General features: G+C 39.8%; 1 protein-coding gene across 1 annotated transcript; it reads right to left on the bottom strand.

Moving 5' to 3' along the window:
• Positions 1-4366: 4366 nt before the first annotated feature.
• ptp4a1 (protein tyrosine phosphatase 4A1) lies at positions 4367-10724 on the bottom strand. The gene is made up of 5 exons (XM_006638697.3): positions 10210-10724; positions 9482-9574; positions 8214-8344; positions 7649-7723; positions 4367-7200 (listed from the first exon to the last, which is right to left on the bottom strand). The coding sequence occupies exons 1-5, from the start codon at positions 10312-10314 to the stop codon at positions 7083-7085; spliced, it is 522 nt and encodes a 173-aa protein (XP_006638760.1). The 5' UTR covers positions 10315-10724; the 3' UTR covers positions 4367-7082.
• Between the last annotated feature and the right edge of the window lie 10887 nt (positions 10725-21611).

Below are 21611 nucleotides of genomic sequence, written 5' to 3'. Positions count from 1 at the left end.
CCCCCGCAGGCTGCGCGGGGAACTGCAGCCCAGGCGGAGTCCGCTCTGCTCGCCGGGTGGGGGGAGAAGCCACGCCGTCCGCCAGTCGTGGTCTCCTTCGCTGCGAGCGCTTCCGCCTCGGTCGCAGTGGCTCCAGACCTGGGGAAGGATATGTCGCGCCCCTCAAATTGCAATGCCTCATGTGCGCTTCTGTACCCCCCTTCCCAGAATAGCTGTAAAATTGGTGGACGCTGCACACTGGTGGTGGTGGAGGAGAGTCCCCATTACCTGTAAAGCGCTTTGAGTGGAGTGGCCGGAAAAGCGCTGTAGAAGTGTAAGCAGTTACTATAATTTTGTGACTGGACCATTCTGTTTTTACCGTTTCACTGCACAAGAACAGGGGACCTGGAAGCACGCATTTTATTGTGTTAATTCGCTTTATATGCCAGAAGACTGACTCCCATCCACACTACCACTCTTAAGACAATAACAGTAGTAATAATCATCTAAGGCACAATGTTTTAGACATGGTCTTTTTTAAATAGGTTATAAGAGCATTACCTCTTGCACCCATTTTATGTACATACATTGTAATGAGGATGCCTGTTTGCAGTTTGTAATAATCAAATGTTCTGTTATAAAATGACATGTGGAGTTTAGCATTCATAATACAATATGCATTTTGTTTTTTTTATATAAAAGTATCAGAAAGATGGAATGCACTTCCTAGAAGAATTCCTCTTCAAAGTGAAAAATGAAAAATGTGAATTTAATGTTTCATAAGTTCTAGGAGCTGCGTAAAACAACAATACATTCAAAATTTCAGGAATTATTTTGGATAATGAAATGTTGCTTGTTTTAACAAAGAACAATTAATGAGTTAAAAATAGGGTCTGGCTTTTATGATTTATACTGTTGTTGGTTTTAAGAGTTGGATTTTAAGTCACGCCATTTAAGTGATATTAGGAATTCAGCCTCGCTGTTTATATGAAGCACTAACACAAAGTATTGTATTATGGCTTCAGGATTACAAAACTCGAGGACTCATAGCAACTGTATATAAACTACATATGAGTCATATCTGAGTTCTTGGAAATAGTTTCTTAATAATATAGAAGGCCCAAGAAGATCCCCTGAGAATGTCTAGGGGTTCCCAGGAAAAAAGAGTGTAAAATGTGCCTTGTAGCAGCAAGGCTTATTAATACATAAAAAAAATTAATGTTGGCAAGGATTTTCAAAACGGCCTGATTCAAGCCTTCAGGAATGCAGAGTAATTTGGCCTCCTTTATAAGCAGCACATCCCAGACCTGTGACAGTACTGATGATAGATGACCTACCGCAGGTATCTCTGCATCTACAGATACAGAGATACAGACACCATGACATCCCCACATGAGGTTAGTGTGTGTCCTAATGCTCCAGTATAGTGACGGGAACACTATAGTGTAAAAAGGCACTGTACTTCGGATGAGACGTAAAACCGAGATCCTGACTCTGTGGTCATTAAAAATCCCAGGGCGTTTCTCGAAAAGAGAAGGGGTATTACTCTGGTGCCCTGGCCAAATGTCCCTTTGGCCCTTACCAATCATGGCCTCCTAATAACCCCCCTCTCTGAACTGGCTTCATTACTCTGCTCTCCTCCCCACTGAGAGCTGGTCTCAGTCAATCATCCTTACGATGAGAAACCAGTGAGGAACTTGCAAGGTGGGAGAAGACACTACACTGAAGTGATCACAACTGTTTTTTCCACATTTAAAAGGTACTGCACAGCCCAATTTATTGCTCCACTCTCTCAGTTGAACCTTGGCAATCTGACAGGAAGCAATGTGACTGCAACCACTGTTGTCCAAGACGCCAGGCTGACAGCATTGTGTACAGTAAGCAGAATTCTGCTCTAGGTTGTCTCTAAAATGTGAAGTCCTATAATTATTTGACCGGCCAGCCTTCCTCTAGTTTAATGAGACCTAAGATGAATCAACACCCCTGAATATCCATATATTCAAAAGGTAGCAGCTACACCTAGGATCAAACTGAGTTTCTCCCCACCCATCACATTCAATTGGACTGCTGTCCAACTTTGAACAAAAACTTTTAAAAACTCAGCTCAACATGGATGAAGAGGTGCTTCCTGTGAAACTATCTGTCAGCGTGAAGTTTCTGCAAAATCCCATTTTTCTCCTACACCAACATCACCGCTGGTGGGATATTGAGGACAACGCTTCCTGCACAGGGATGTTCACATTCAATGTTCATATCGTAGATGTTGAGAGTTATCCCAAATATGTTTTGATGACATCTAATTCACATTTGTCATTATATGTCACTCATCTTCAAGTACTCAAATGTTGAAGAATTGCATGAGGCTGATTAAGCTCTAAGGCACACTATGGTAAATGTTGTAATCAGTGTTTAAGTAAAATATTTGTATCTTTGTAACCCCCAAATTAATAATCAGCCTTTTCTAAATCCAGGAAGATTGTTTCACAAATACTATTAATCTTGACTATTCAATATACACACTTTGTTATTATGTCAATAACATTATATATTGTGCTCTTAGAATCCATTAGCAGAGACTGCTTATTATTAAGCTGACTGATTCCTAATAATCATAAAATACTCATGCAACTTACTGTTTTTAATGTGCCAGTAAATATGCCTGCCACTACAACTGACAGGAAAAGGCGAACTGTGCTACAGTAAATCAGGCAATCAGTGATTTAAACCAGAACTTCTTGGCAGGTAAAAACAATGTTTTGTACTGTATATAATGCACTGAAGCAGGGACATCAATGACATCACCCAGCTCTGGAATTTAGACAGAGTAAAACTCTGTTAGAGGACACAGACTTGTAGTGCAGCAGACTTCTCTGTTAATAATACTAACTAGTAACAGCCTAATACTGGTAGGGGCAGAATAGAGCTGCAGTAGTACATGGTGGCATGTGCAGTGCTTTTGTGGTGAAGGAACCAGCATTTAGCCGTGGCAGAGTGGCTGTCTATGGAGTGACACCATGTGTGCTTGGAGACCACGAGCGAACGGAATTGAATCTCAGGAGGGGCAGGGAGAGCCACACACCCAACAATAACATGACTTGAAGTGATCAAAATATGACCATCTCTATACTCACACAGCATAATGCCTCAGACCATTTTCTCCAGTTAAAAACCTAGAACAGTGGCAGCACTACCAACAAAGTTCGTGGTGGATCATTTGATCTGCTGGAGGATGTATTAGTTAAACCTATATGGATCGTGACATAGCCATTTAATGTTCTATACCTTTCAGGTAATACAGGCCAGTAACCAGGGCTAAACACAAATAGCCCACACAACCCAACTGCTAAGTAACTCCACTGTGTATAGAGGGTGGAGGTTTGTGAGCGTATTTAGTGTTCTCTGCAATTAACCACCAGCCAGAAGTCTGTGGCTAAGCCAGACTTGAACAAGGGTGATCTTATGACTTATAGTGGCCTAGGGACCGATAATTGGTGTTGACAATAACCTCATATATACTAAAATTCCTCCCTTGCGAGTTTGAGGTACAATTAGGCAGAGACCTTTGTGAAAGATGCTCAGACAAGGTAGAGGAAAATAGTAACAGGAGAGAAGCAACTAGTCAAGGACGACCTGATTAATATATTAGAAATAGTTGGTCATTACTTTCTCATCCAGAGCTGAAGACAGACACCAGGAGAGTTCCAATTCCCTGCCGACAAAGCACCAGCAATTTTTTCTTAGAGGATGGAAATAAAAGATATTTCTGAGCACTGAAGAAACCAGCATTAAATTTACATAGAAATTTCTTTAGTTTCTGGAAAAAGATTTCCATTAAGTACCTGCCTGGCAGAACTTGTAACTCATCTCTTAGAAGCATTATCTAGTTTAGAGACATTTTTTGCTATTTGGCATCGGATTTACAGAAAAGACTGTCCCGGGGAGGGTGTTTTGTTGTATAAAACTAACAAAACCCGCTGTTAGTTTAATCAGTCATAGTTGGTTTCCGTTGGAGGTTATCAAAGGTCTGTTGGTCTTCAGTAAGGTTGGTCAGTCTGCAAGAGCTTCCAGCTGTAGCAGGCCTGTGACTTAGGGGCTGGCAGTCTTTGTAGGTAGTGTCTAAGTATTCATTTACTTAAGCATCATAAGTGTTTTTCCTTATCAGTCTACCATAAGGCCAGGGAAACAAACCACATGATCCCTAGTGCAGGGGGAATTTCTCTTGTATTTCAATTTGTTGTCAGACTTTTACCACCTTACATTCTTACACCCATTTTATTCCATTATCCAAATATTTTCACAAGGACTTGAAAAGGCATCCCCAGACAGGACAGAAGCTTTGTCACAAGAATAAGCATCACACTTTACAAACATTCAAAAAGAAGAATAATTGTATTTTCAGTGTTTATTTAGATGTACAAGCTCTCTCACAAGCTGGTGAACACTGGCAATTTACTTCTCCCACAGTACTATACCACACGTTCCCATTTACAGTATAAATAGTTGATCTAACATTAATACACATCACCATTTCATCAAATACATAAATTATCAAGTATCCAAGTATTACATTATGCAGATCAAATAAAAAGGCATACAAAATATTGTAGACATTGGAAGTCTACAGTTTGAAGCCAAAACTGAAGAAATCACATTTTAGACAAAGCAGTAGTTGGTAAACAAAGTCTTGATACATACATTGAAAGAAAATTACAGGGTTTTGAGAAGTTCATTATACAATAAGAATCTTTAGCTACAATAACAAAGCATGTATTAAAAAATATTTACTGAAGGGCATACTTCTAATGTACTTTCTGCACAAGACAAAGGCAACATTTTTTGCTGTTTTTCCACATAGAAATATTAAATAGCCCCTCCCAGATATATGCTTCCAGCCCTACCAAACTGCACTGAAGAGCGCGGTGTTTCTAAGAGTAAGGCTTTTAAATATGAGCAGTAGAAGGAAAGCATGTGCTTCTACAGTCTAAAGAGAATGGTACAGCTTTTTGGGCGGCAATCTTGGATTGTAAAAGGTCACCAGTTTGCAGGATGAAAACAGAAGGTTGTCTTTTATTGAAAAGTTAACAGAAGGAAAAGTGACAAATTGTGCAAAAATAGCCCTCCTAAAATGTTGAAATGATAAGGTGTAAACAAGTGTATACAGTGAGAAGCCAGTCTTTCAGATTATATCCCCATCGGGCTGATGATCCCTCTCATGATTAGATCAAGTGCAATGTGTCCAGGTAGTCCACACCCTTCAATCTTCTAATGGCAACTTAAAATACTAATTCTGTAAATTTGGCACCTAATGCCCCTATATCCTTAAAATACTTCGAAAGCAATGTAAAACAAGTACAACATCTGTCAAGGTTAGATTTTTAAGTGCAGATAAACTTCCTTCGAAATAAAAAGTTACCTTTAGACCATAAAGTGGGCGTTCCTACACTGAATTTCTGCCAGGCCTTACCTCCCACGGAAGCACCTGTAAACAGATGGCAAATAACGCAAAAAAGTAATCAGCTGCGTGCTGGGTGGGGCCCCTTCAGTAACCCCCACACTGCTTCAGGAGGGGCAAGCGGCTCATCGCTGGCGCCTCACTCGGGGTATCAGAAAAGACATCGCAATGGTACTGCACTGTGCTGGAAGGCCAACTTGCTTGAGCTACTCAGTCACAAAGCCCAGCTCTCTAGCATTAAAAACATGAAGCGAGGGGTTAAATATTCTTCATCTGCAAGACAGTCAAACTAAGTTCACAACATCAAACAAGGATGCCTTTGTGCCCCCTTGGTTCCCAGGTGTGGAATTGTTTGAGTGATGCTTTTAGCCTCAACTAAAGTTTTTGTCACACAAGCTCTTTAGAGACCAAATGTACCGTCTTTAAGGAGTCTATATAAAGACACCTGTTTCTACTGACTGGAAAGGTAGACAGTGAGAGTCCCAGTTATGGAATAGAGAAAAGAACAGTTACCGCGCAACAGAAGGGATCTCTGTAGAAGTATAGTTAAAGGTTAAGTCATTCCAACCGTGATAAAGGGATCACATTATATGGTGAAATCAAGCATCATTAATAGCCCAATTTAAGCTATTTTGTTTTCCATATATTTTACATTAGCAAAGCACTTAAACTTTAGGTGCAAAACTTCAGTTTCTTTTAAGAAATCAGCTCTAGTGATAGCGATGTCTCTCATTGAGAAGCCCAGCTCTGTTTTGTATATAACACTAAGGTTTTGCTGTGTAAAAAGCAATATAGATCGATTATTTCATAATTGTATCCTATCAATAAAGGTATAGCGAACACTCATATTTAACCATTTATTTTACCAGGTAAGCAAATTAAGAAATTCTCATTTACACTGACAACCTGGAAACCTGTTTACAGAGCAGAGTATCTGCTGGAGCCAACGGAGTGAAGCACATGACTAAAGAGCAAACCCCAACCAAAGCTGCTGCCTGCTGCATCTCTCCAACACATAGCCACGGTGCTTCCACAACATTACCAATACTCCATACCAGTGTCAATTCATTCATCTTCATGGAGCACAGATTTCAACCACACTGTCAGTTTTCCGATTGTATCGCCATAACTCAGCTCCACTGAAAGAGGGTATTTTAAATTCTTTACTTCCAATTTTACTTAACCTAAGCTTGGAGCTGTGGTGGGGAAGAAAAAAAAAAGAGAAAAAATAACCACATTTACAACTATCGTTGCTTTTGTTAGCAAGATGTTCTCAGGTATAACCCAAATGATGACTTATATTACTGTGTGTCAGAATTGCAATTTGAACACTACAAAATAAATCTTTAAGACTAATATTTTGGCTGCATCCGTTAACTCTTCAAGCAAATACTAGACTGTTAATCTGGGTTCTCAGAATTGCTTCAGATTCATGTTGGCCACTAGATTTTAATGCCGGAAAACAGGGCTTAGTATCTGCAACAAGGCGGTGTTTGCTATTAATATCTTTTACAATATATCTAGCATTGCAGGAGATATCACTGGAAGAAACGACAGCGTCCATTTGGTATTGAAGTCCTACAGTTGCTTCCGGGGTCCGAACGAACGCAAGAGCCGCGCTGTGGCCGTGCCGTCTCCTGCGCCGCCCCTCCTACTGGATGCAGCAGTTGTTCCGGTGGCCATTGGAGTCCTTGAAGCGCAGGCGCATCTTCGGGCGGTACTTCTCCAGGTAGAGCAGCTGCTTGCTGTTGAAGGCTCCTCGGCGCTTCCTGGTGTGCGACAGGGGAAACCGTTAATGAGACGCCTCGCAGAAAAACACCTTTTTCTTTTGGTGTGAAAAGTTGTGAAATGAACAGATCAATGTCGTCATTTCAGTTCAAGCGGTGCTTCATGCGAGCCTTTTCTCTTTGCTTAATTCTGCAATTATTGATCCAATCAATGAGTCCCGAATAACCCTTATTTAAAGCAGTAAAAGAAACATCAAAAAATGAATATGTTAAATAGTTCAGCTTTTAAAGCTTTACAACCACATATATACTTTCACAACATGATTAAGATGAAGGAATCGGTGCAATTTCATGAGAAATTGGAAATCCTGCTTTTCTCTATAGTCCCTTCTACTTTCTAATGAAGATGTAGAATAGTCCTTCAAAATCTGTCCATCCTGAAGATAAACCCTAGCTGGATAAGCACAAATAAGTTCAAAATGGTACTTACTGCCTTATAAACTGCACTGCATCTTCATACTTCATTCCACACTCAATCATAGCAAGGGCAACCAGGACTGGAGCTCTGGAAAGCAATTTTGGACAGAAATTAAAAAAAAAGTCATTTCATTGACCAAATTATAATGCAAAATGCCTGCAATATATTGATTAAATGTACATACTCCTCCCCTTAATTCAAATTGGCTAAGACTTGATATTTCTTCAGTATTAAAGTGGGTCATGTACTGTTTCAAACATATGCAACAACATTTACCAAAGTGTTGTATATTTTTAAGATTTTAAGCCTGACTCTCAAATTATGTGCTGCCAACATATAAAAAAATTCTGTAAAATAAAGACATGTAAATGACACCTCTATCATTAACTAAACCGTTTTTTAGAACCAATAAAAACAATAGCTACAATAAACTTTCCAAAGGAAGAATCATCTTAGAACAGGTCATTTGTTTTGCCAATTGAGATGTTAAAAGAGTGGATGGAAGATTAGTAACAAAATAAATGTTACTTCATATTGGCTGCTCTTCAAAGAGCAACACAATGAAGACAAAACACACCTGCCAAGTCCTGCTACACAATGGACAGCAATGCAACAGCCAGGCTCCTCACGGAATTTAGCCCTCAGGAGGTTCAGCCAGTCATCGACAATCTGGTTGGAAGGTGGGGCTCCATCATCAAATGGCCAATCCTGTAGAAAACATTCAGAGCAGAAAAGCATGAAATTCTACCAATTCCTCACATTTATAAAGTGCTTTTCACCCCTAAGGATTCTAAAGTGCTTCTCATCCATGAGGGACATGTTCCATCGACCTCTGAAGTACAGTTCCGACCTGGTTGTCACAGAGCAGCCCTTATGGGCCAACAGTCCCACCACACAGCAGATTAGGCAAAGAAGTGAGGCAACAACTTTCAACAACTGAGGTAAACTAGGCTAGACTGAGAAAATTTTAGCAAGTACAAGGCTGCAGAGATCAGTGATGGCAGTGATCGCACCCCGGTCAACTAATCCTGCCATAACCTTGACAGCACTCAGTCGATTGTGCACCACAGTGCGCTGTTAAGAAACTCCCCCTGGCAGTCAGCTAGTGACATCACCCACAGGCTTGAACCCACAATTCTAGAGCCCCACCTGCACACAGGTAAATGAGTTCAACAACCGGGCCATGGAATGTCATGGGATCTTTAAATGACAGAGTAAAAAGAAACCTTGGCTTAACACCTCATCAGAAGATGGCGCCTCCTTCAGCTCTCCTAACGTGTTCCTGGTCACCACTTTTCGGTGAGGAAAGAAGAGCACCTCTGATTTTCCACCAACACCACTTCAAGACCAACTTGATTTTCCTTAGTTTCTCAGCCAGTACTGACCAGGTTCAGCTTGGCTTAGCTTCCAATGTCTGATGAGAACAGGCTAGAATTTCAGCCAAAGCTGAACCTTAATGCTCAGATACATTTTATCTGAATATAAAGTTATTCTAACAGGATTATTGAAACAGAACAAAATACAGAGAACCAAAATAATTGATTTTAAAAGCAGCTGTTGCAGTTACCTTGAACTTGATTATATAGTTTTTGCATAGAAACGTGGCAGTGTTGAGGAAAAAGAAAATGTCAAGTCTAATCTAACAAACCAACTATCCCTCTCCCAACATTCGTCACCACTCTGAAGTTTCCATTCATTTTACCAAATGAAATAAAGCACAAATGGATTAATTGTTGCATTGGTCTAATTCAGACCCACCACTAATCTTTTTCACCTGAACTCATGGATTCCAAGTGGGAAAATGGAACCGGATATTCCCAATAAATGAACCTGCTCAGCACTTACCAAAACCTGAATGCCTTCCTTTTCCACCAGAGATGTATCATAGGTAGCTTCACAAACTCTCACCACCGTGGTAACACCATACTTTTTCAGTTCCTTTAAAACAAAGCAACAAGTCAAAATCGCATTCAAGTCAAAACTAATTTTTAATACCATATAGAAGTGGAACCTACTTCATCTGGTACTAAAGCAGAGGTGACTTTAAGGACACACTATGTGACACTAGGCAAACAACAGATCAGGTGGAGAAAGGAGAAACTGCTTTACCAGCCGAATTAAGGGGGAACTTTAAGAAAATGTTGGAAAAAAGAGTGGAATTTAACCGCTAGGTTTTTATGAAAAGTGCCATGGAATCTTTAACGACCAAGTACTGAGGAGCTACAGATTACAAACATTCCAGCAAGCCCCTGTATTCAACGTAAAAAATTGTATCATATCTATTTAATGTAATATATTTAAGGGAGAAGGGGATTAAGCATAGTGTTTATAATGTTTTAGGTGAGGCAATACTGTCAGGAAATTATTACAAATTACTGACAGCCAAGGCTGATGGAAATTGGCTGCTATAATCCCTCCCAAAATTGTGTTATAAACGTCATTAAAAAAACTGGATTCAATCTATACATGGGAAAAAGGATCACTGGTTTATATTATGGAGAGTAAAGCTACAGTTCTTCTTTCTATAAATCATGGGTGTCACAGATATTTTTCTGATGGTGTGCGGAACTCACCTCTATAAACTTGTTCAGAGTGGCATTAGTGGGGTTGTGGGTGATGAGGAATCTCATGTTCTTGTACTTGATTTCCACAGGGGCAGGGCGATTCATTCGGGCCATTGTTAAAAAAGGTTTTGTACAAATTTAATAAAGAACAACAATAATAACAAAAAATGCTTAAAAATATCCAATACAAATTGACGTGGATATATGGGAAAAAAGACTTTTTTTTCTTTCACTGTACTCCACTGGAAATTCTCTCCTCTGCAAAGATGAGGTCTAGGAAAATAAGCTGGGGGTAGGTGGCTGGTAATGGATCACTAAATAAAAAGCAGCAGATCTTCTTGATTCCAGTAATACTGAAGCCAACAAAGAAGGCAGTGCACCAAAGGTTACCCCATCCAGGTTCGAGCTCCTCTGTGAAGACAAGTGCTCTGCCGGGACTATTCAATGCTTCTTATCCAGGTTATCAGCGCCGCCTCAGCTCCTAAGGGGGTTTCTGTGTGGAGTAGTAATGAATTTCTAGAGTTCACTTGTCTGCATAGACTCCGTGCTGTGCCTGGCAGTAGTCTCCACTGCCCTTCAGAAACTCCATAAATGTGTGACCAAGAACACCACAGAACTGCTGCAAGAGAAACCACCAGAACAAGCGTTAACACGTGTTCACAGGAACCCTGGCCGACCCCACTGCTAAACACTTTCTAAAGATGATATGTTGAATGTGACATTTATCCTGACTGAACTGTTGCAAATACAAATCAAAAAGCTGGAACTCCTTTGATTGTTGTTTTTTAAAACATTTTTGAAGGCAGAAAACTGTGCTGAATTGCAAGTAACAAATCATAATCTACACCTGTGGCTATAAAAGCCAAGTCTTCAGCTTTGCTTTATTGTGCTTTTCTCAATGTGCTGCGTCATTAAATGTCCCAGTTGCATAGTAATAAACCTTCAACAAAATGAACACTTAAAAAGTACTTGAATCACACAACCATGATTCATATGCACTATTTTATAGACCATTTGGCATTTTCTGCAAGTACGCAAACTGAAGTACGGCTAACCTCCAACAGGTGAATAAGATGGAAGAAAATGAAGATAAATACTTAAATATCTAAACAAATTAAGATCTATTCAGGATGATGGGGAAGCGTGGAAGTAAAGCATGTGTTCTTCAGCCATGATTGTCTAAAAAAATCTTTTTGGTTTCAGACATAAAATGGAATTGTAACAAGAATAGTATGTGCATATTTTACCTTAAAATAACTTGTTTTTACCATTTTGCACAAAGTCATTTGTATTTCAGCAAAAGAATTTGTAAAGTGTACAGGATCTTTACCATTACAAACCAAGTATCAACCATTAAGTCATATCTACTTTAAAAACCTCTGTTAAAGTCCTAACCTCTTTCAGTCACTGCTTAGCAATACTTATTGCAAAGGCACCACAGAATCAGAGACCAGAATATGCCAGTGATTAGCTGGACTGTTAATACAATTCTCGTGAGCACTTAACCTCCTGGCTGTGCATCACATTGAGGAGTCCCTGTGAATACTCCCGAAACACATGGAACAGTTTCAGACTATAGTGCCCCACGCTTCAACAACTGATGTGCAAGATCTGAAATGTGGCTGTACATATTTCTAGGACTGATAATTACTACGTCACTTGTAAAAGAAAAAACATCTAAGAGAACGAGCACCTAGCCCGAGAGAGGAGCACTATGTAAAAACCTTTGAGAGAGACATCTGCCTTGTTACATCTGGGCCATGCTTCCCGGTCACACTTTCTCCACCTGCACTTCCTCAAAACACTACCATGCTACATTTAAAATTAACCTACGCTGTTGGGAAAGAAAAAATAATTATCTATGCACACCATTAAAAAAAAAAGTTATATTAGTTATGGGCAAGGTTTGAAGTATCAGCCAGCCACCTCTGTGCTGTGAATAACACTTTTGTCCAGCTAATTCAGGGGAAACAGGTTGCAGGTAAGACTTCTGCATTCAAATCAAAAGGGACTTCACACAACGAATCTATCAGATGAGCATCAATGAGTCATAGTCATGAGACGGCAAAACATTTTTCTACACTCGACATAAGGCTCATTTTTATATGAATCAGGCCTTGAGCAGCGACTCTTAATATCATGTGATTACATCTGTTGGCAGATGAAAGAAAAAATGGTTTAAGAGTCAAGATGACTTCATGGCGTCCACCTGTAGTGGCACAAGTGACGCTGCGCACTTCACTGGACCAGGCCGCCCGCTCAGGGAGCAACGGATTTCAGCGCAAGAGCTGCTTTCTCTCTCTCTCCCTGCTAGCACCGGTTAGTTATAGTCGTAAAAACGGAAAGGGTCGCTTCAGGATTTTTTTAACCGTGCGTTCCTTATTTAAAGCCACGACTTTAAATATTTAATATTTGATAAAGCTAAACGTATTTTTTTAAAATCTACACCCTTATCGTGGAAACAAGTGTTACTTTGACAATCCAATGCTAATAAAATGTTTAGAATTGGCGGAAATTTCCCTCCACGGAAAACTCGACATTCCCTTTCCTATAAGCTACTAACAGGAAGCTTAAATCAGAGGGGAGCCCTAATTATTTACAGCACTAGCAGTTTCGACCACGTTCCTGTAAGGCCATTTTGTGAGCAGGTTCCTGCTTGAATCCCCCCGCTCCGCCTCCTCGCTGTAGCGCAACGTATCCCGAAGCATCACTTGATGTACAATTTAGCTACTGTGTAGCATATCCCACTGTGGTAATAATTTCCTTCTCGGGGCAAATTCAAGGCGTCCGCCGCGGCTCAAATGCCTACATACAGAGAGAGGCTGCTGGCCCCCGCGGTACCGGGCACCGGCGCCGATGATAAACCGGGAGATCCAGGGCAAACCCGTGCCCTACTTCTGAGACCGAACTGGATTAAACAGGCTTCCAGTCGGGAGCCGCGCAGGTCCGCCACCATGTTCCCGAACGCGATTTGTTTCCCTTAGTGTTCTATGTCTCAGTTTTATTTTCCTGATGTTACTTGTACACGCCGATTATGTTTTTTTTTAACCCAACCCCCCCCACACACACACAAAATACACGAGGGTGAGAAAAGAGGGGGGAATCAATGAACCGATTGCACCGGGCGGGTATACCACCCCATACCTGCTGTAAAAGGGAGAAAATGGCTATTTTCTCATGTTTGGAATCAGAAAAAAATAAAAACGTGTTTTGTGAGGTTAAACCAGATATGTACAGAATAGAAGCACTTAGGTCTAACATAAACCCGACACATCGGGAGGGAGCGGGCGAATGCAGCTCTTTGTGTAGCCTGTAATTTCTGCCTCTGTCGTTTGAGGCCTAATCACTGGACTCCGATTAAGATGCGTCTTGAAAACGGAATCGTCTTTATAAATCGTCATGAGCATAATAAACAGCACCCAGCATATGTTGCATACGACATATGCAACACAGTTACTGAAGCATTTGCTAAATTAAACTGTTTACCATGAGAAATTGCCCTAGGAACCCGTTCCCAGGCATGCAGTAGGCGGTCTTGCCCAGGCGTGCCTTCACGATCCGCGCCGGCATTCATTTAACAACCAGCGCAAGAAACCAGTATTAAATTCGCAACCACGCACTCATACATTGACAGCGATAAGTAAATCATAAAAAACGTGTGACATGTAACCGACAGAATTTACCCTCCCCCTAAGAAAGACACGCTGGCGAATAATGGCAAGTTAGAAAAGAGGCCACAATGTAGCCAAATTGTATCACAGTGTAGGATAAGGACTAGAAAAAAAAACAAGATATCTTTTATTAAAAAAAGAGGGATACTTACAGGGATATGCTTACTCATTGAAGATTGTAGCTTAATCATAAAGCCGGTCCCTAGGAAGAAGAGAAAAGGGTATAATGGTTTTGTACCATACAGCTACCGTCTCTGACTGCGTCGGCGTCTGCTCCGCTGCTGTCAGTGCTGGGCAGGCAGTGATCTCGCCTCTTGTCTCCACCCCACCCCCGCCGAAGACAGCGCAGCTCCGGACTCTGCGTCACACGCCTCTCCGTTCCTCTCCAGAGCCCCGACATTGCCGCTGCGCTCAGTGGCTAGGGCAGGATGAACTTATGCAAACAGTATATCCAATTAGTCCTGCCATTGCCAGATTCACTGGTGGGTGTTAGAGCTCTCCTCCGTAATGGGATGTAATCACACAGTTCTATCTATCATAGGGACAACAATCGGAAAATATCATTTTTTTCCCCCCTGGGCTTATTGGAATGAGATTTGGAGATAGCATGTTATGAGAAAGCTTTCTTAACAAGGGATAGTCTGCTGTTAAAGTGATGTAGGTACATAATTCTGCATATATTGTGATTCGTTTGAATCACTTTCTTAAGCTTGTCACGAACCCAAGTCTTCAAACAGCGCTCCTAGACGTCAAGACCTCAAACATCCTCTCAAAAAAATATACATAGAATCGTTAGTATAATCCTTTACATTATCATTTTCTATAATATACAGAATATAATATATGATTCTTTAAATATATCCACAAATACATATCTGTATTGCTTCTCATAGTTTTGCTAACTACAGTATTTTCAGTTTCCTTTAACACACTCACTTCTTTCCATTCCTCTGTCGCTTTTTTGAAGTGGCCTCGGAAATAAGCAGGAGGGTTCACCAATACCGCCCATCCGCATTGTGAGGCCGTAAATGTTAATACTATTTATAATCTTTACCAATGAAGAATCGTGTCTTGTGGTTTCTGCTGCAACATTTTTTTAAATCAAAATCTGAATCATTTTCCTGTGTTTAGGAATCCTTAAAATATTTTATGTAGTACTCCAAAAATCATTTATGTTCCAGTTCACATCACAGGCAGTTTTAAGGTTCACAAGGTATTGTAAATGTCTGTGTCTTATGGGATAGGTATGTCATGCAAACTGCCCAGCCTTGTTGTTAGAGCAGATGAGCTGGGATCTTTCAAGAAATGGCTGCATGATCATGGGAAAATAGGGGGAAATGAGGGTCAGGGAAGGATATGGAAACAGAATGAGGGCAGATATAAGGCTTATAACTGCAAGTTCAAGTGGTCACAAATGCTTAAAAATTAGGTATATCAACAGGAAAGAAAAAAGGACATGTAAGGTTCTGACGTTCTTCATTCTTAAATTGTTTGACCTGAAATGACAAGATTGTGACTTGGTAGCAGATCCTCTATTCATGTGGTGGGTTTATAATGCACTCTGTAAAGTTTCTTAATTCAATTCACGGGGATCTGCAGTTTACTTTCATGTCTACATATCTGCATTGTAAGAAATCATCTTCTGGATTGAGAAGATCCTAAGAAGAAGCAGATGTTTCTATGAATTATGGAATATATGAATAATAAGGGGGGAATTTCCGGCCTCAGTTACTTATCTTGAGTCTTGAGTGAATAGATGCAAAGCAGAATTACGAGTCTCTTTGCTTTCTGAGGTTGTGTGTTGTCTGTTCATCTGATTAGAAATGCACATCTCATTAATGGGACAGGTGGGGAAAGCCCTGACTGGTTCTAAAGAAAGGTTAACACTGTTTTTAGATGTCAACTGTTTTCTGGCTCCCGGATAATCTAGAAAAAATTCTTTTTTTGAAAATTACATTTTCATGCTGATTTCTGTAAACAAGCTGGTTGCTGAGTCATCACACCCACCACCATCGGTGTCTTTTCAGGAATGTTGCCAGAGAGCTGATCTCAAGCATCAAATTAACTTCCTCTCAGTGTTAAACCTGAGTCTCTGTGGTGACCATGATTAGGGTACTGTGTGTTTCCACAGACAAAACATGTAAGAGAATAGCCAATTTAAGAGTTGTGTCTATTTCTGCACCAGACACTTCACTGTGTTTTGCATGATCTAGGTGGTAGTTATATAGTTGTGTATAACTCTGGCCTCTACTTTTTATTGATATGTTTTTATTGAAGCTGCATACAGCATCTGATACTGTCAGTCCCCAAATCCCTTACATGAAGTTCACAGCTGCCTTTCTCTTACATACATCTCTGGCTACAGGTAATCTGGCATCCCCAAACAAAGGAAAGTCACGGGGACACTCCTCCATGCAGTTTTTTCCAAAGTTTCTAAAGCTAGTTGTTTTTCATCTGATCGTGCTTTTTTCCAGGATTTAGGAAGCTTATTAACATAATCCTGGTAAAAAAAACAGTTGTTTTCTGGTCTGCATTCATTAAACGTTTTTTTTTCCTTTTCCTAGTCTGCTAACCAGCTTAGTGCTGTCCAGACCACTGACATGTGCCTGTCCTGTAAATATTAACGATCATTCAGGTTGAGCATTTCTTTATACAAAACAACTCTGAACACAAAGAGGGAAAGGGTTTTTCTTTGTAAATCCTAGGAACTCATAATTCCTTTTCCATATCGATGATCTTCTAGTTTAATTTAGATTAATTTAGATTTAATTGATGATAGATTTAATTTTGATTTTGCCATTTCCATAGCTTTACATGTAATATGAGGAATTATATGAATAGCCATCCATTCTCTAACCAGTTCAGGGCAGCCTGGCAAGCAGTAGGTGCAAGGCAGGGTATACTCCGGATGGGATGCCAGCCATCGCAGTGCTAACACAGACATACACATGCACACACTCTCACAGTACCTGGAGGAAACCCATGTGCACACAGGGAGAACATGCAAACTCCACATAGATACCCCCCAGGTCCAGAACTGAACACAGGGCTCCAGTGCTTTAAGGCAGCAGTGTTCACCTCTGTGCCACTGTGCCACCCCTGAATTATACAAGCATGTGTATAATTATATCATTCAGGTTTTTCATCCTGACAATGAATGTGTTAAACATTAGCAATATGTCTTGAGTGTCTCTTGTTTCCGTGAGTACTATCATGCCACTGTGATTGGCTCATCTTAATTGCTACTTGAACCAGTAAGACTTTGCCTATCTTATTCTAATACCAATTCATAAAATATTTTAATATAGAACTTTGTTTTTTATCAGCCTGAGGCATCTTAGGCCAGCAGCCATATCACCCTGCAACTCACAACTGGCAACCCACTGAAGCTAAGCAGGTGTGAGCCTGGTCAGTACCTGGATGGGAGACCTCCTGGGAAAAACTAAGGTTGCTGCTGGAAGAGGTGTTAGTGGGGCCAGCGGGGGGCGCTCACCCTGCGGTCCATGTGGGTCCTAATGCCCCAGTATAGTGAGGGGGACACTATACTGTAAACAGGCGCCGTCCTTCGGATGAGACGTAAAACCGAGGTCCTGACTCTCTGTGGTCAATAAAAATCCCAGGGCGCTTCTCGAAAAGAGTAGGGGTGTAACCCCGGTGTCCTGGCCAAACTTCCAATTGGCCCTTACTAATCATGGCCTCCTAATAATCCCCCTCTATGAATTGGCTACATTACTCTGCTCTCCTCCCCACTGATAGCTGATGTGTGGTGAGCGTTCTGGCGCACTATGGCTGCCGTCGCATCATCCAGGTGGATGCTGCACATTGGTGGTGGTGGAGGGGAGTCCCCATTACCTGTAAAGCGCTTTGAGTGGAGTGTCCAGAAAAGCGCTATATAAGTGTAAGCAATTATTATTATTATTATTATCTTGTTGATTTCTTCTTGTTAAACACAAGTGAAATATTCAATTTCTTATATTAGTCATCCCCCTTTCATTGTCTAAACGTTTCTCATTATTACTTCTGAGATAGTACTGTGCTGTTCTTTGGCTGTTCTAATACTGAAAACACATTAGCTGATTATTGTAGTCTTCACTTCAATATTCTTTTTTATCTCTTTCCTAACCTTTCTAGTAACCCATGTTTTTTAATCCATTGTGTACATACATTGTCTTTTTTTCAGTTAAGCTTGTTTAACTGAAATTTGTTTTATGTGGTTATTTTTCCTTGTGTGTTTCTTAGTTACTGCTTCCTAGATATAGATATAAAAATATCAAGTTGCTGCCGGTTCACTACTGTGTCCATACCTGCCTTATCCTATTTTTTAAAATTCTTCCACTGTCTTCTCACCTAAAATCATAAATGTTTGTTTTGGACTCTACCTATCACAGATCCACAATTGTTCTGTCAGCTCTGTTTGTCTTATCCTGGTGTCATGAGCAAACTGATTAAGGAAACAATTGTTAGCCATGTCTACCACTTCATTTCTAGTTGCTGACATCCCTGATGGTTTTTTTCCTGGTCTATCTGAGGAAAGCTACAATTTCTCATGATAACCACTTAATTTCCCCACAAATATTCCTGATTTCATCATCTAAGACTACAGTATAATTTACATATGAATGTGGCGGTCTATAGTGTTTTTTAGTTTTTCCTTAAATCTGCCCTCTACAGATCCTGAGACTCTTCAATCATCCTGGCAAAGAATTATGTTTATAGCATGGTACTAAACCTACAAGTCTTATATCCTTCCTTTCCCTCCAAAACACTGCATAGTGTATACATTCTATTGCTGTATTATTTACCCTCAATCTCTGTTAGTCGTCCTTTTGTGACTATTACCTCTACTGTTCAATGTTATAATGTTCAATTTTGTTGAATCATGTCACCATCTTTCTGTCATTCACATGAGTCATTCAGACTGCGTGTCTGAAATTCAAGGCTGTGGATCAAAAATGATTTTTTTTCGGTCTAAGCATTGCATGCATGGAATACTGCATAAGAATTTTGATTGTGTTTTTTAGAAATATTTTTCATGGACACTGTATCATCACATTAGGCTTTTGAAGATGTAGCATAGAAATGTAGAATTATGATAAATTGAATTCAAAGAGTTGTAAGCATATTACCAATCCATGCATCAGTCTTAACAACTGCTGAAAAAAAAACATTAATGTAATCTTTTACTCAAGTATGCTGCAAGAAAATGAAGAAAATAGATGGTTCTGCTTTCTAGTGTAGTGAAACTGGAGCTTATATTCTTATATCACACAATTCAGTGAAACAAAATAGTGGTTAGGGGTTCTAGATGTTGTAACTAGAAGGTTATGGGCCCAAATCTGGAGTAAACTTGAGCTAGGTATTTAATTCACATTGCAGCAGAATGCTCTGCTGTATAAATTATAAATTACTGTTTGGGTTGGCATTGTAAATGAGAGTTTATTCTCAATTGATTTAACCAGAAAGATAAAGGGCTGCTGTTATATTTCATTGTGAGTTCAGCTTGCCCTTAAAAACACCATAAGCCTGAAGGGTGTTCAGTACATCCAGAATTTTTCAAATTCAAGACTTGCATTTGATGAAATTAAGCTTTTTATGTGATTATGGGATCACATCACACTGATTTTGATGGATTATTCAATGTTATGCTTGTCACATACATGAGATATTTAACAGGGCAAAGTTGGCACCTGGTGTGTACCTATATGTAGGGCTGTCTGAAGGGGTGCATTTATCAAGATGCTTACTTGCAAACATCATTCCTTATCTGGATTCTAAATGAGAAGTATGGTGAAAAAATAGTTAATTTTGTCACCACGCACTGATAATTATGAAAGCTAGATTTTGAAATCCTTTGTTATTCCTTTCTTTTCCTGAGACATGACATTGCAATGAGAGTGAAGGTTATCATAGCTGCTTGTTACAGATAAGATGTCCATATTTGTTACTTCATGCATTCTGCTGCTTGTAACTGGTGAAATACGCATGCTAGCAGAATTACTCATGCATGAACGAAAGGTCTTTCAAAACAGTGTGCAGGAGTGGGTTTATCTGCCATAGAATGATTTTATATTTCTAAAGGTAAGAGAAGTAGGATAAACTGGAGACTGATAAGTCTTGCTTCAACCTTCATGCCAAAACATCACTGGGACAGTAGCATACCTATTTCTGTGAGGAGGTGAAAATGGTGACAGTCTGCTGGAACTACAGGATTGATCATTTTACCTCACATGGTGTTACCTGCCTTGCATGAGATAGGTAACTGGTGGAGCTGTGTGTTCATGAAACTGCTATATTAACACTATACCTGTGCTGTGAAGAACTAGACACACTCGGTAAAGAATCACCAGCAGGGGATTGCCAAATCATTAGTCCTGCCATTACCAGATCTTAACACTGCAGGAATGTTGACTAATACTGTCAGCATAAAAATAGCATTAACACAAGTCCAACAGGTTTATTGTACAGTGCTTGACAGAACATCCCTGCCTGGAGCTGTTTACAATTTTCTACCTTAGTTAAGTCCAGTTCCTATCTTATTTTAGTCAAAGAGCCGCAGTTACTAGAACAACTCAAGATATGACAGAGGACAGCAATATGTTTAGTAATTCTGAATGTCTAGGTGAGTATTTGAAATTACACTTCTTTTAGGTGTAGTCAAATCAACTAATATCTCATGTGATCAATGTGTCCTAATGTGTCTTACCTTTTCTGTGGCATTCTTTCCTACCAATTGCAGGCCTGCTTTGTTCCTATTTCCTGGATACACCCAATTCTCTATCACAGTTAAGCATGAATAATTGTGCAATTTCGCCTTGCCTAGTGTGTCAGCATTGACTTAAATCCCTACATGAACACATGAATGCTCTGTTTTATAGACGTCAATGCCTGCTGCGTAATGCTACTGTGGTAATGTACTATGATTTTACCATCTCCAGACCATGATACTAGATAAGTGCAATTTGAAACAACAGTTTTATTTGAATTATCTTGTAATTTGATTCATAAATCCATTGTGTTTATGCAGGGAAATTCTTTTCCACTTCTCTCTGAAATGTAGAGAGCTAGGAGAGCCATTTTTTCTTGATTGTTAGAAGGCATAAACTTGACTTTTTGAATGCATCTGGTTGCTATAGAGCTCGTTGCCTGGGAAACAGTGTTTATGAATACCTCAGAGGCACGGGAGATCACATTATCTGACTCACGCAGTACGTCACTGAAACTCATTGGGACACAAAGCCTAAAAGCGTTAGATGTCAGGTGAAATAAATATTCTATGAGTAAACAAATAATCATTGATTATCATCTTCTGCAACAGTATTCAAGAGTGACTTTGATTTGGATCCTCAAATCTACACTTCTGAAAACACCAAGGGACAGTCTGAAAAAAATCTACAGTATGAAATTCTGCATAGAAAATTATTTTAAAAACCCATTTATTTATTATTAAAGTCGGATATAATACTTTGATCAAAAGCTTACAGAATAGTAAATGAAGATGTTTTATCTATTGGTGCCATTTGAACAGTGACGTCTGGAAACACAGCCAGGCATTGTATGAATGCAAAGCCTTTTCCCACAAACGTATTTGCAGTAAAATAAAATTAAAACTGAGTTTGTGTGAGATGCCTCTTTACCAAACAAATGTACATACAGTACAAAATATTAATGAAGGTTACGCATTGTTGATGTTTCCCTAAATAAGGACTTAAGAAAAAATGAAAACATTCTAACCCTAAGAAG

Source organism: Lepisosteus oculatus, chromosome 17 (assembly GCF_040954835.1).
Source record: "Lepisosteus oculatus isolate fLepOcu1 chromosome 17, fLepOcu1.hap2, whole genome shotgun sequence".
NCBI classification, from domain to species: Eukaryota; Metazoa; Chordata; class Actinopteri; order Semionotiformes; family Lepisosteidae; genus Lepisosteus; species Lepisosteus oculatus.
This window is presented reverse-complemented; position numbering and strand designations above follow the sequence as displayed.

Excerpts from the sequence above, each read along its gene's own strand:
- ptp4a1 (XM_006638697.3), bottom strand. The coding sequence starts at position 10,314 with ATGGCCCGAATGAATCGCCCTGCCCCTGTGGAAATCAAGTACAAGAAC. Across the intron at positions 7,724-8,213 it reads TGTGTAGCAGGACTTGGCAG|AGCTCCAGTCCTGGTTGCCC; the intron begins GTGTGTTTTGTC and ends ATTGCTTTCCAG. Across the intron at positions 7,201-7,648 it reads GCAGTGCAGTTTATAAGGCA|GAAGCGCCGAGGAGCCTTCA; the intron begins GTAAGTACCATT and ends GTCGCACACCAG.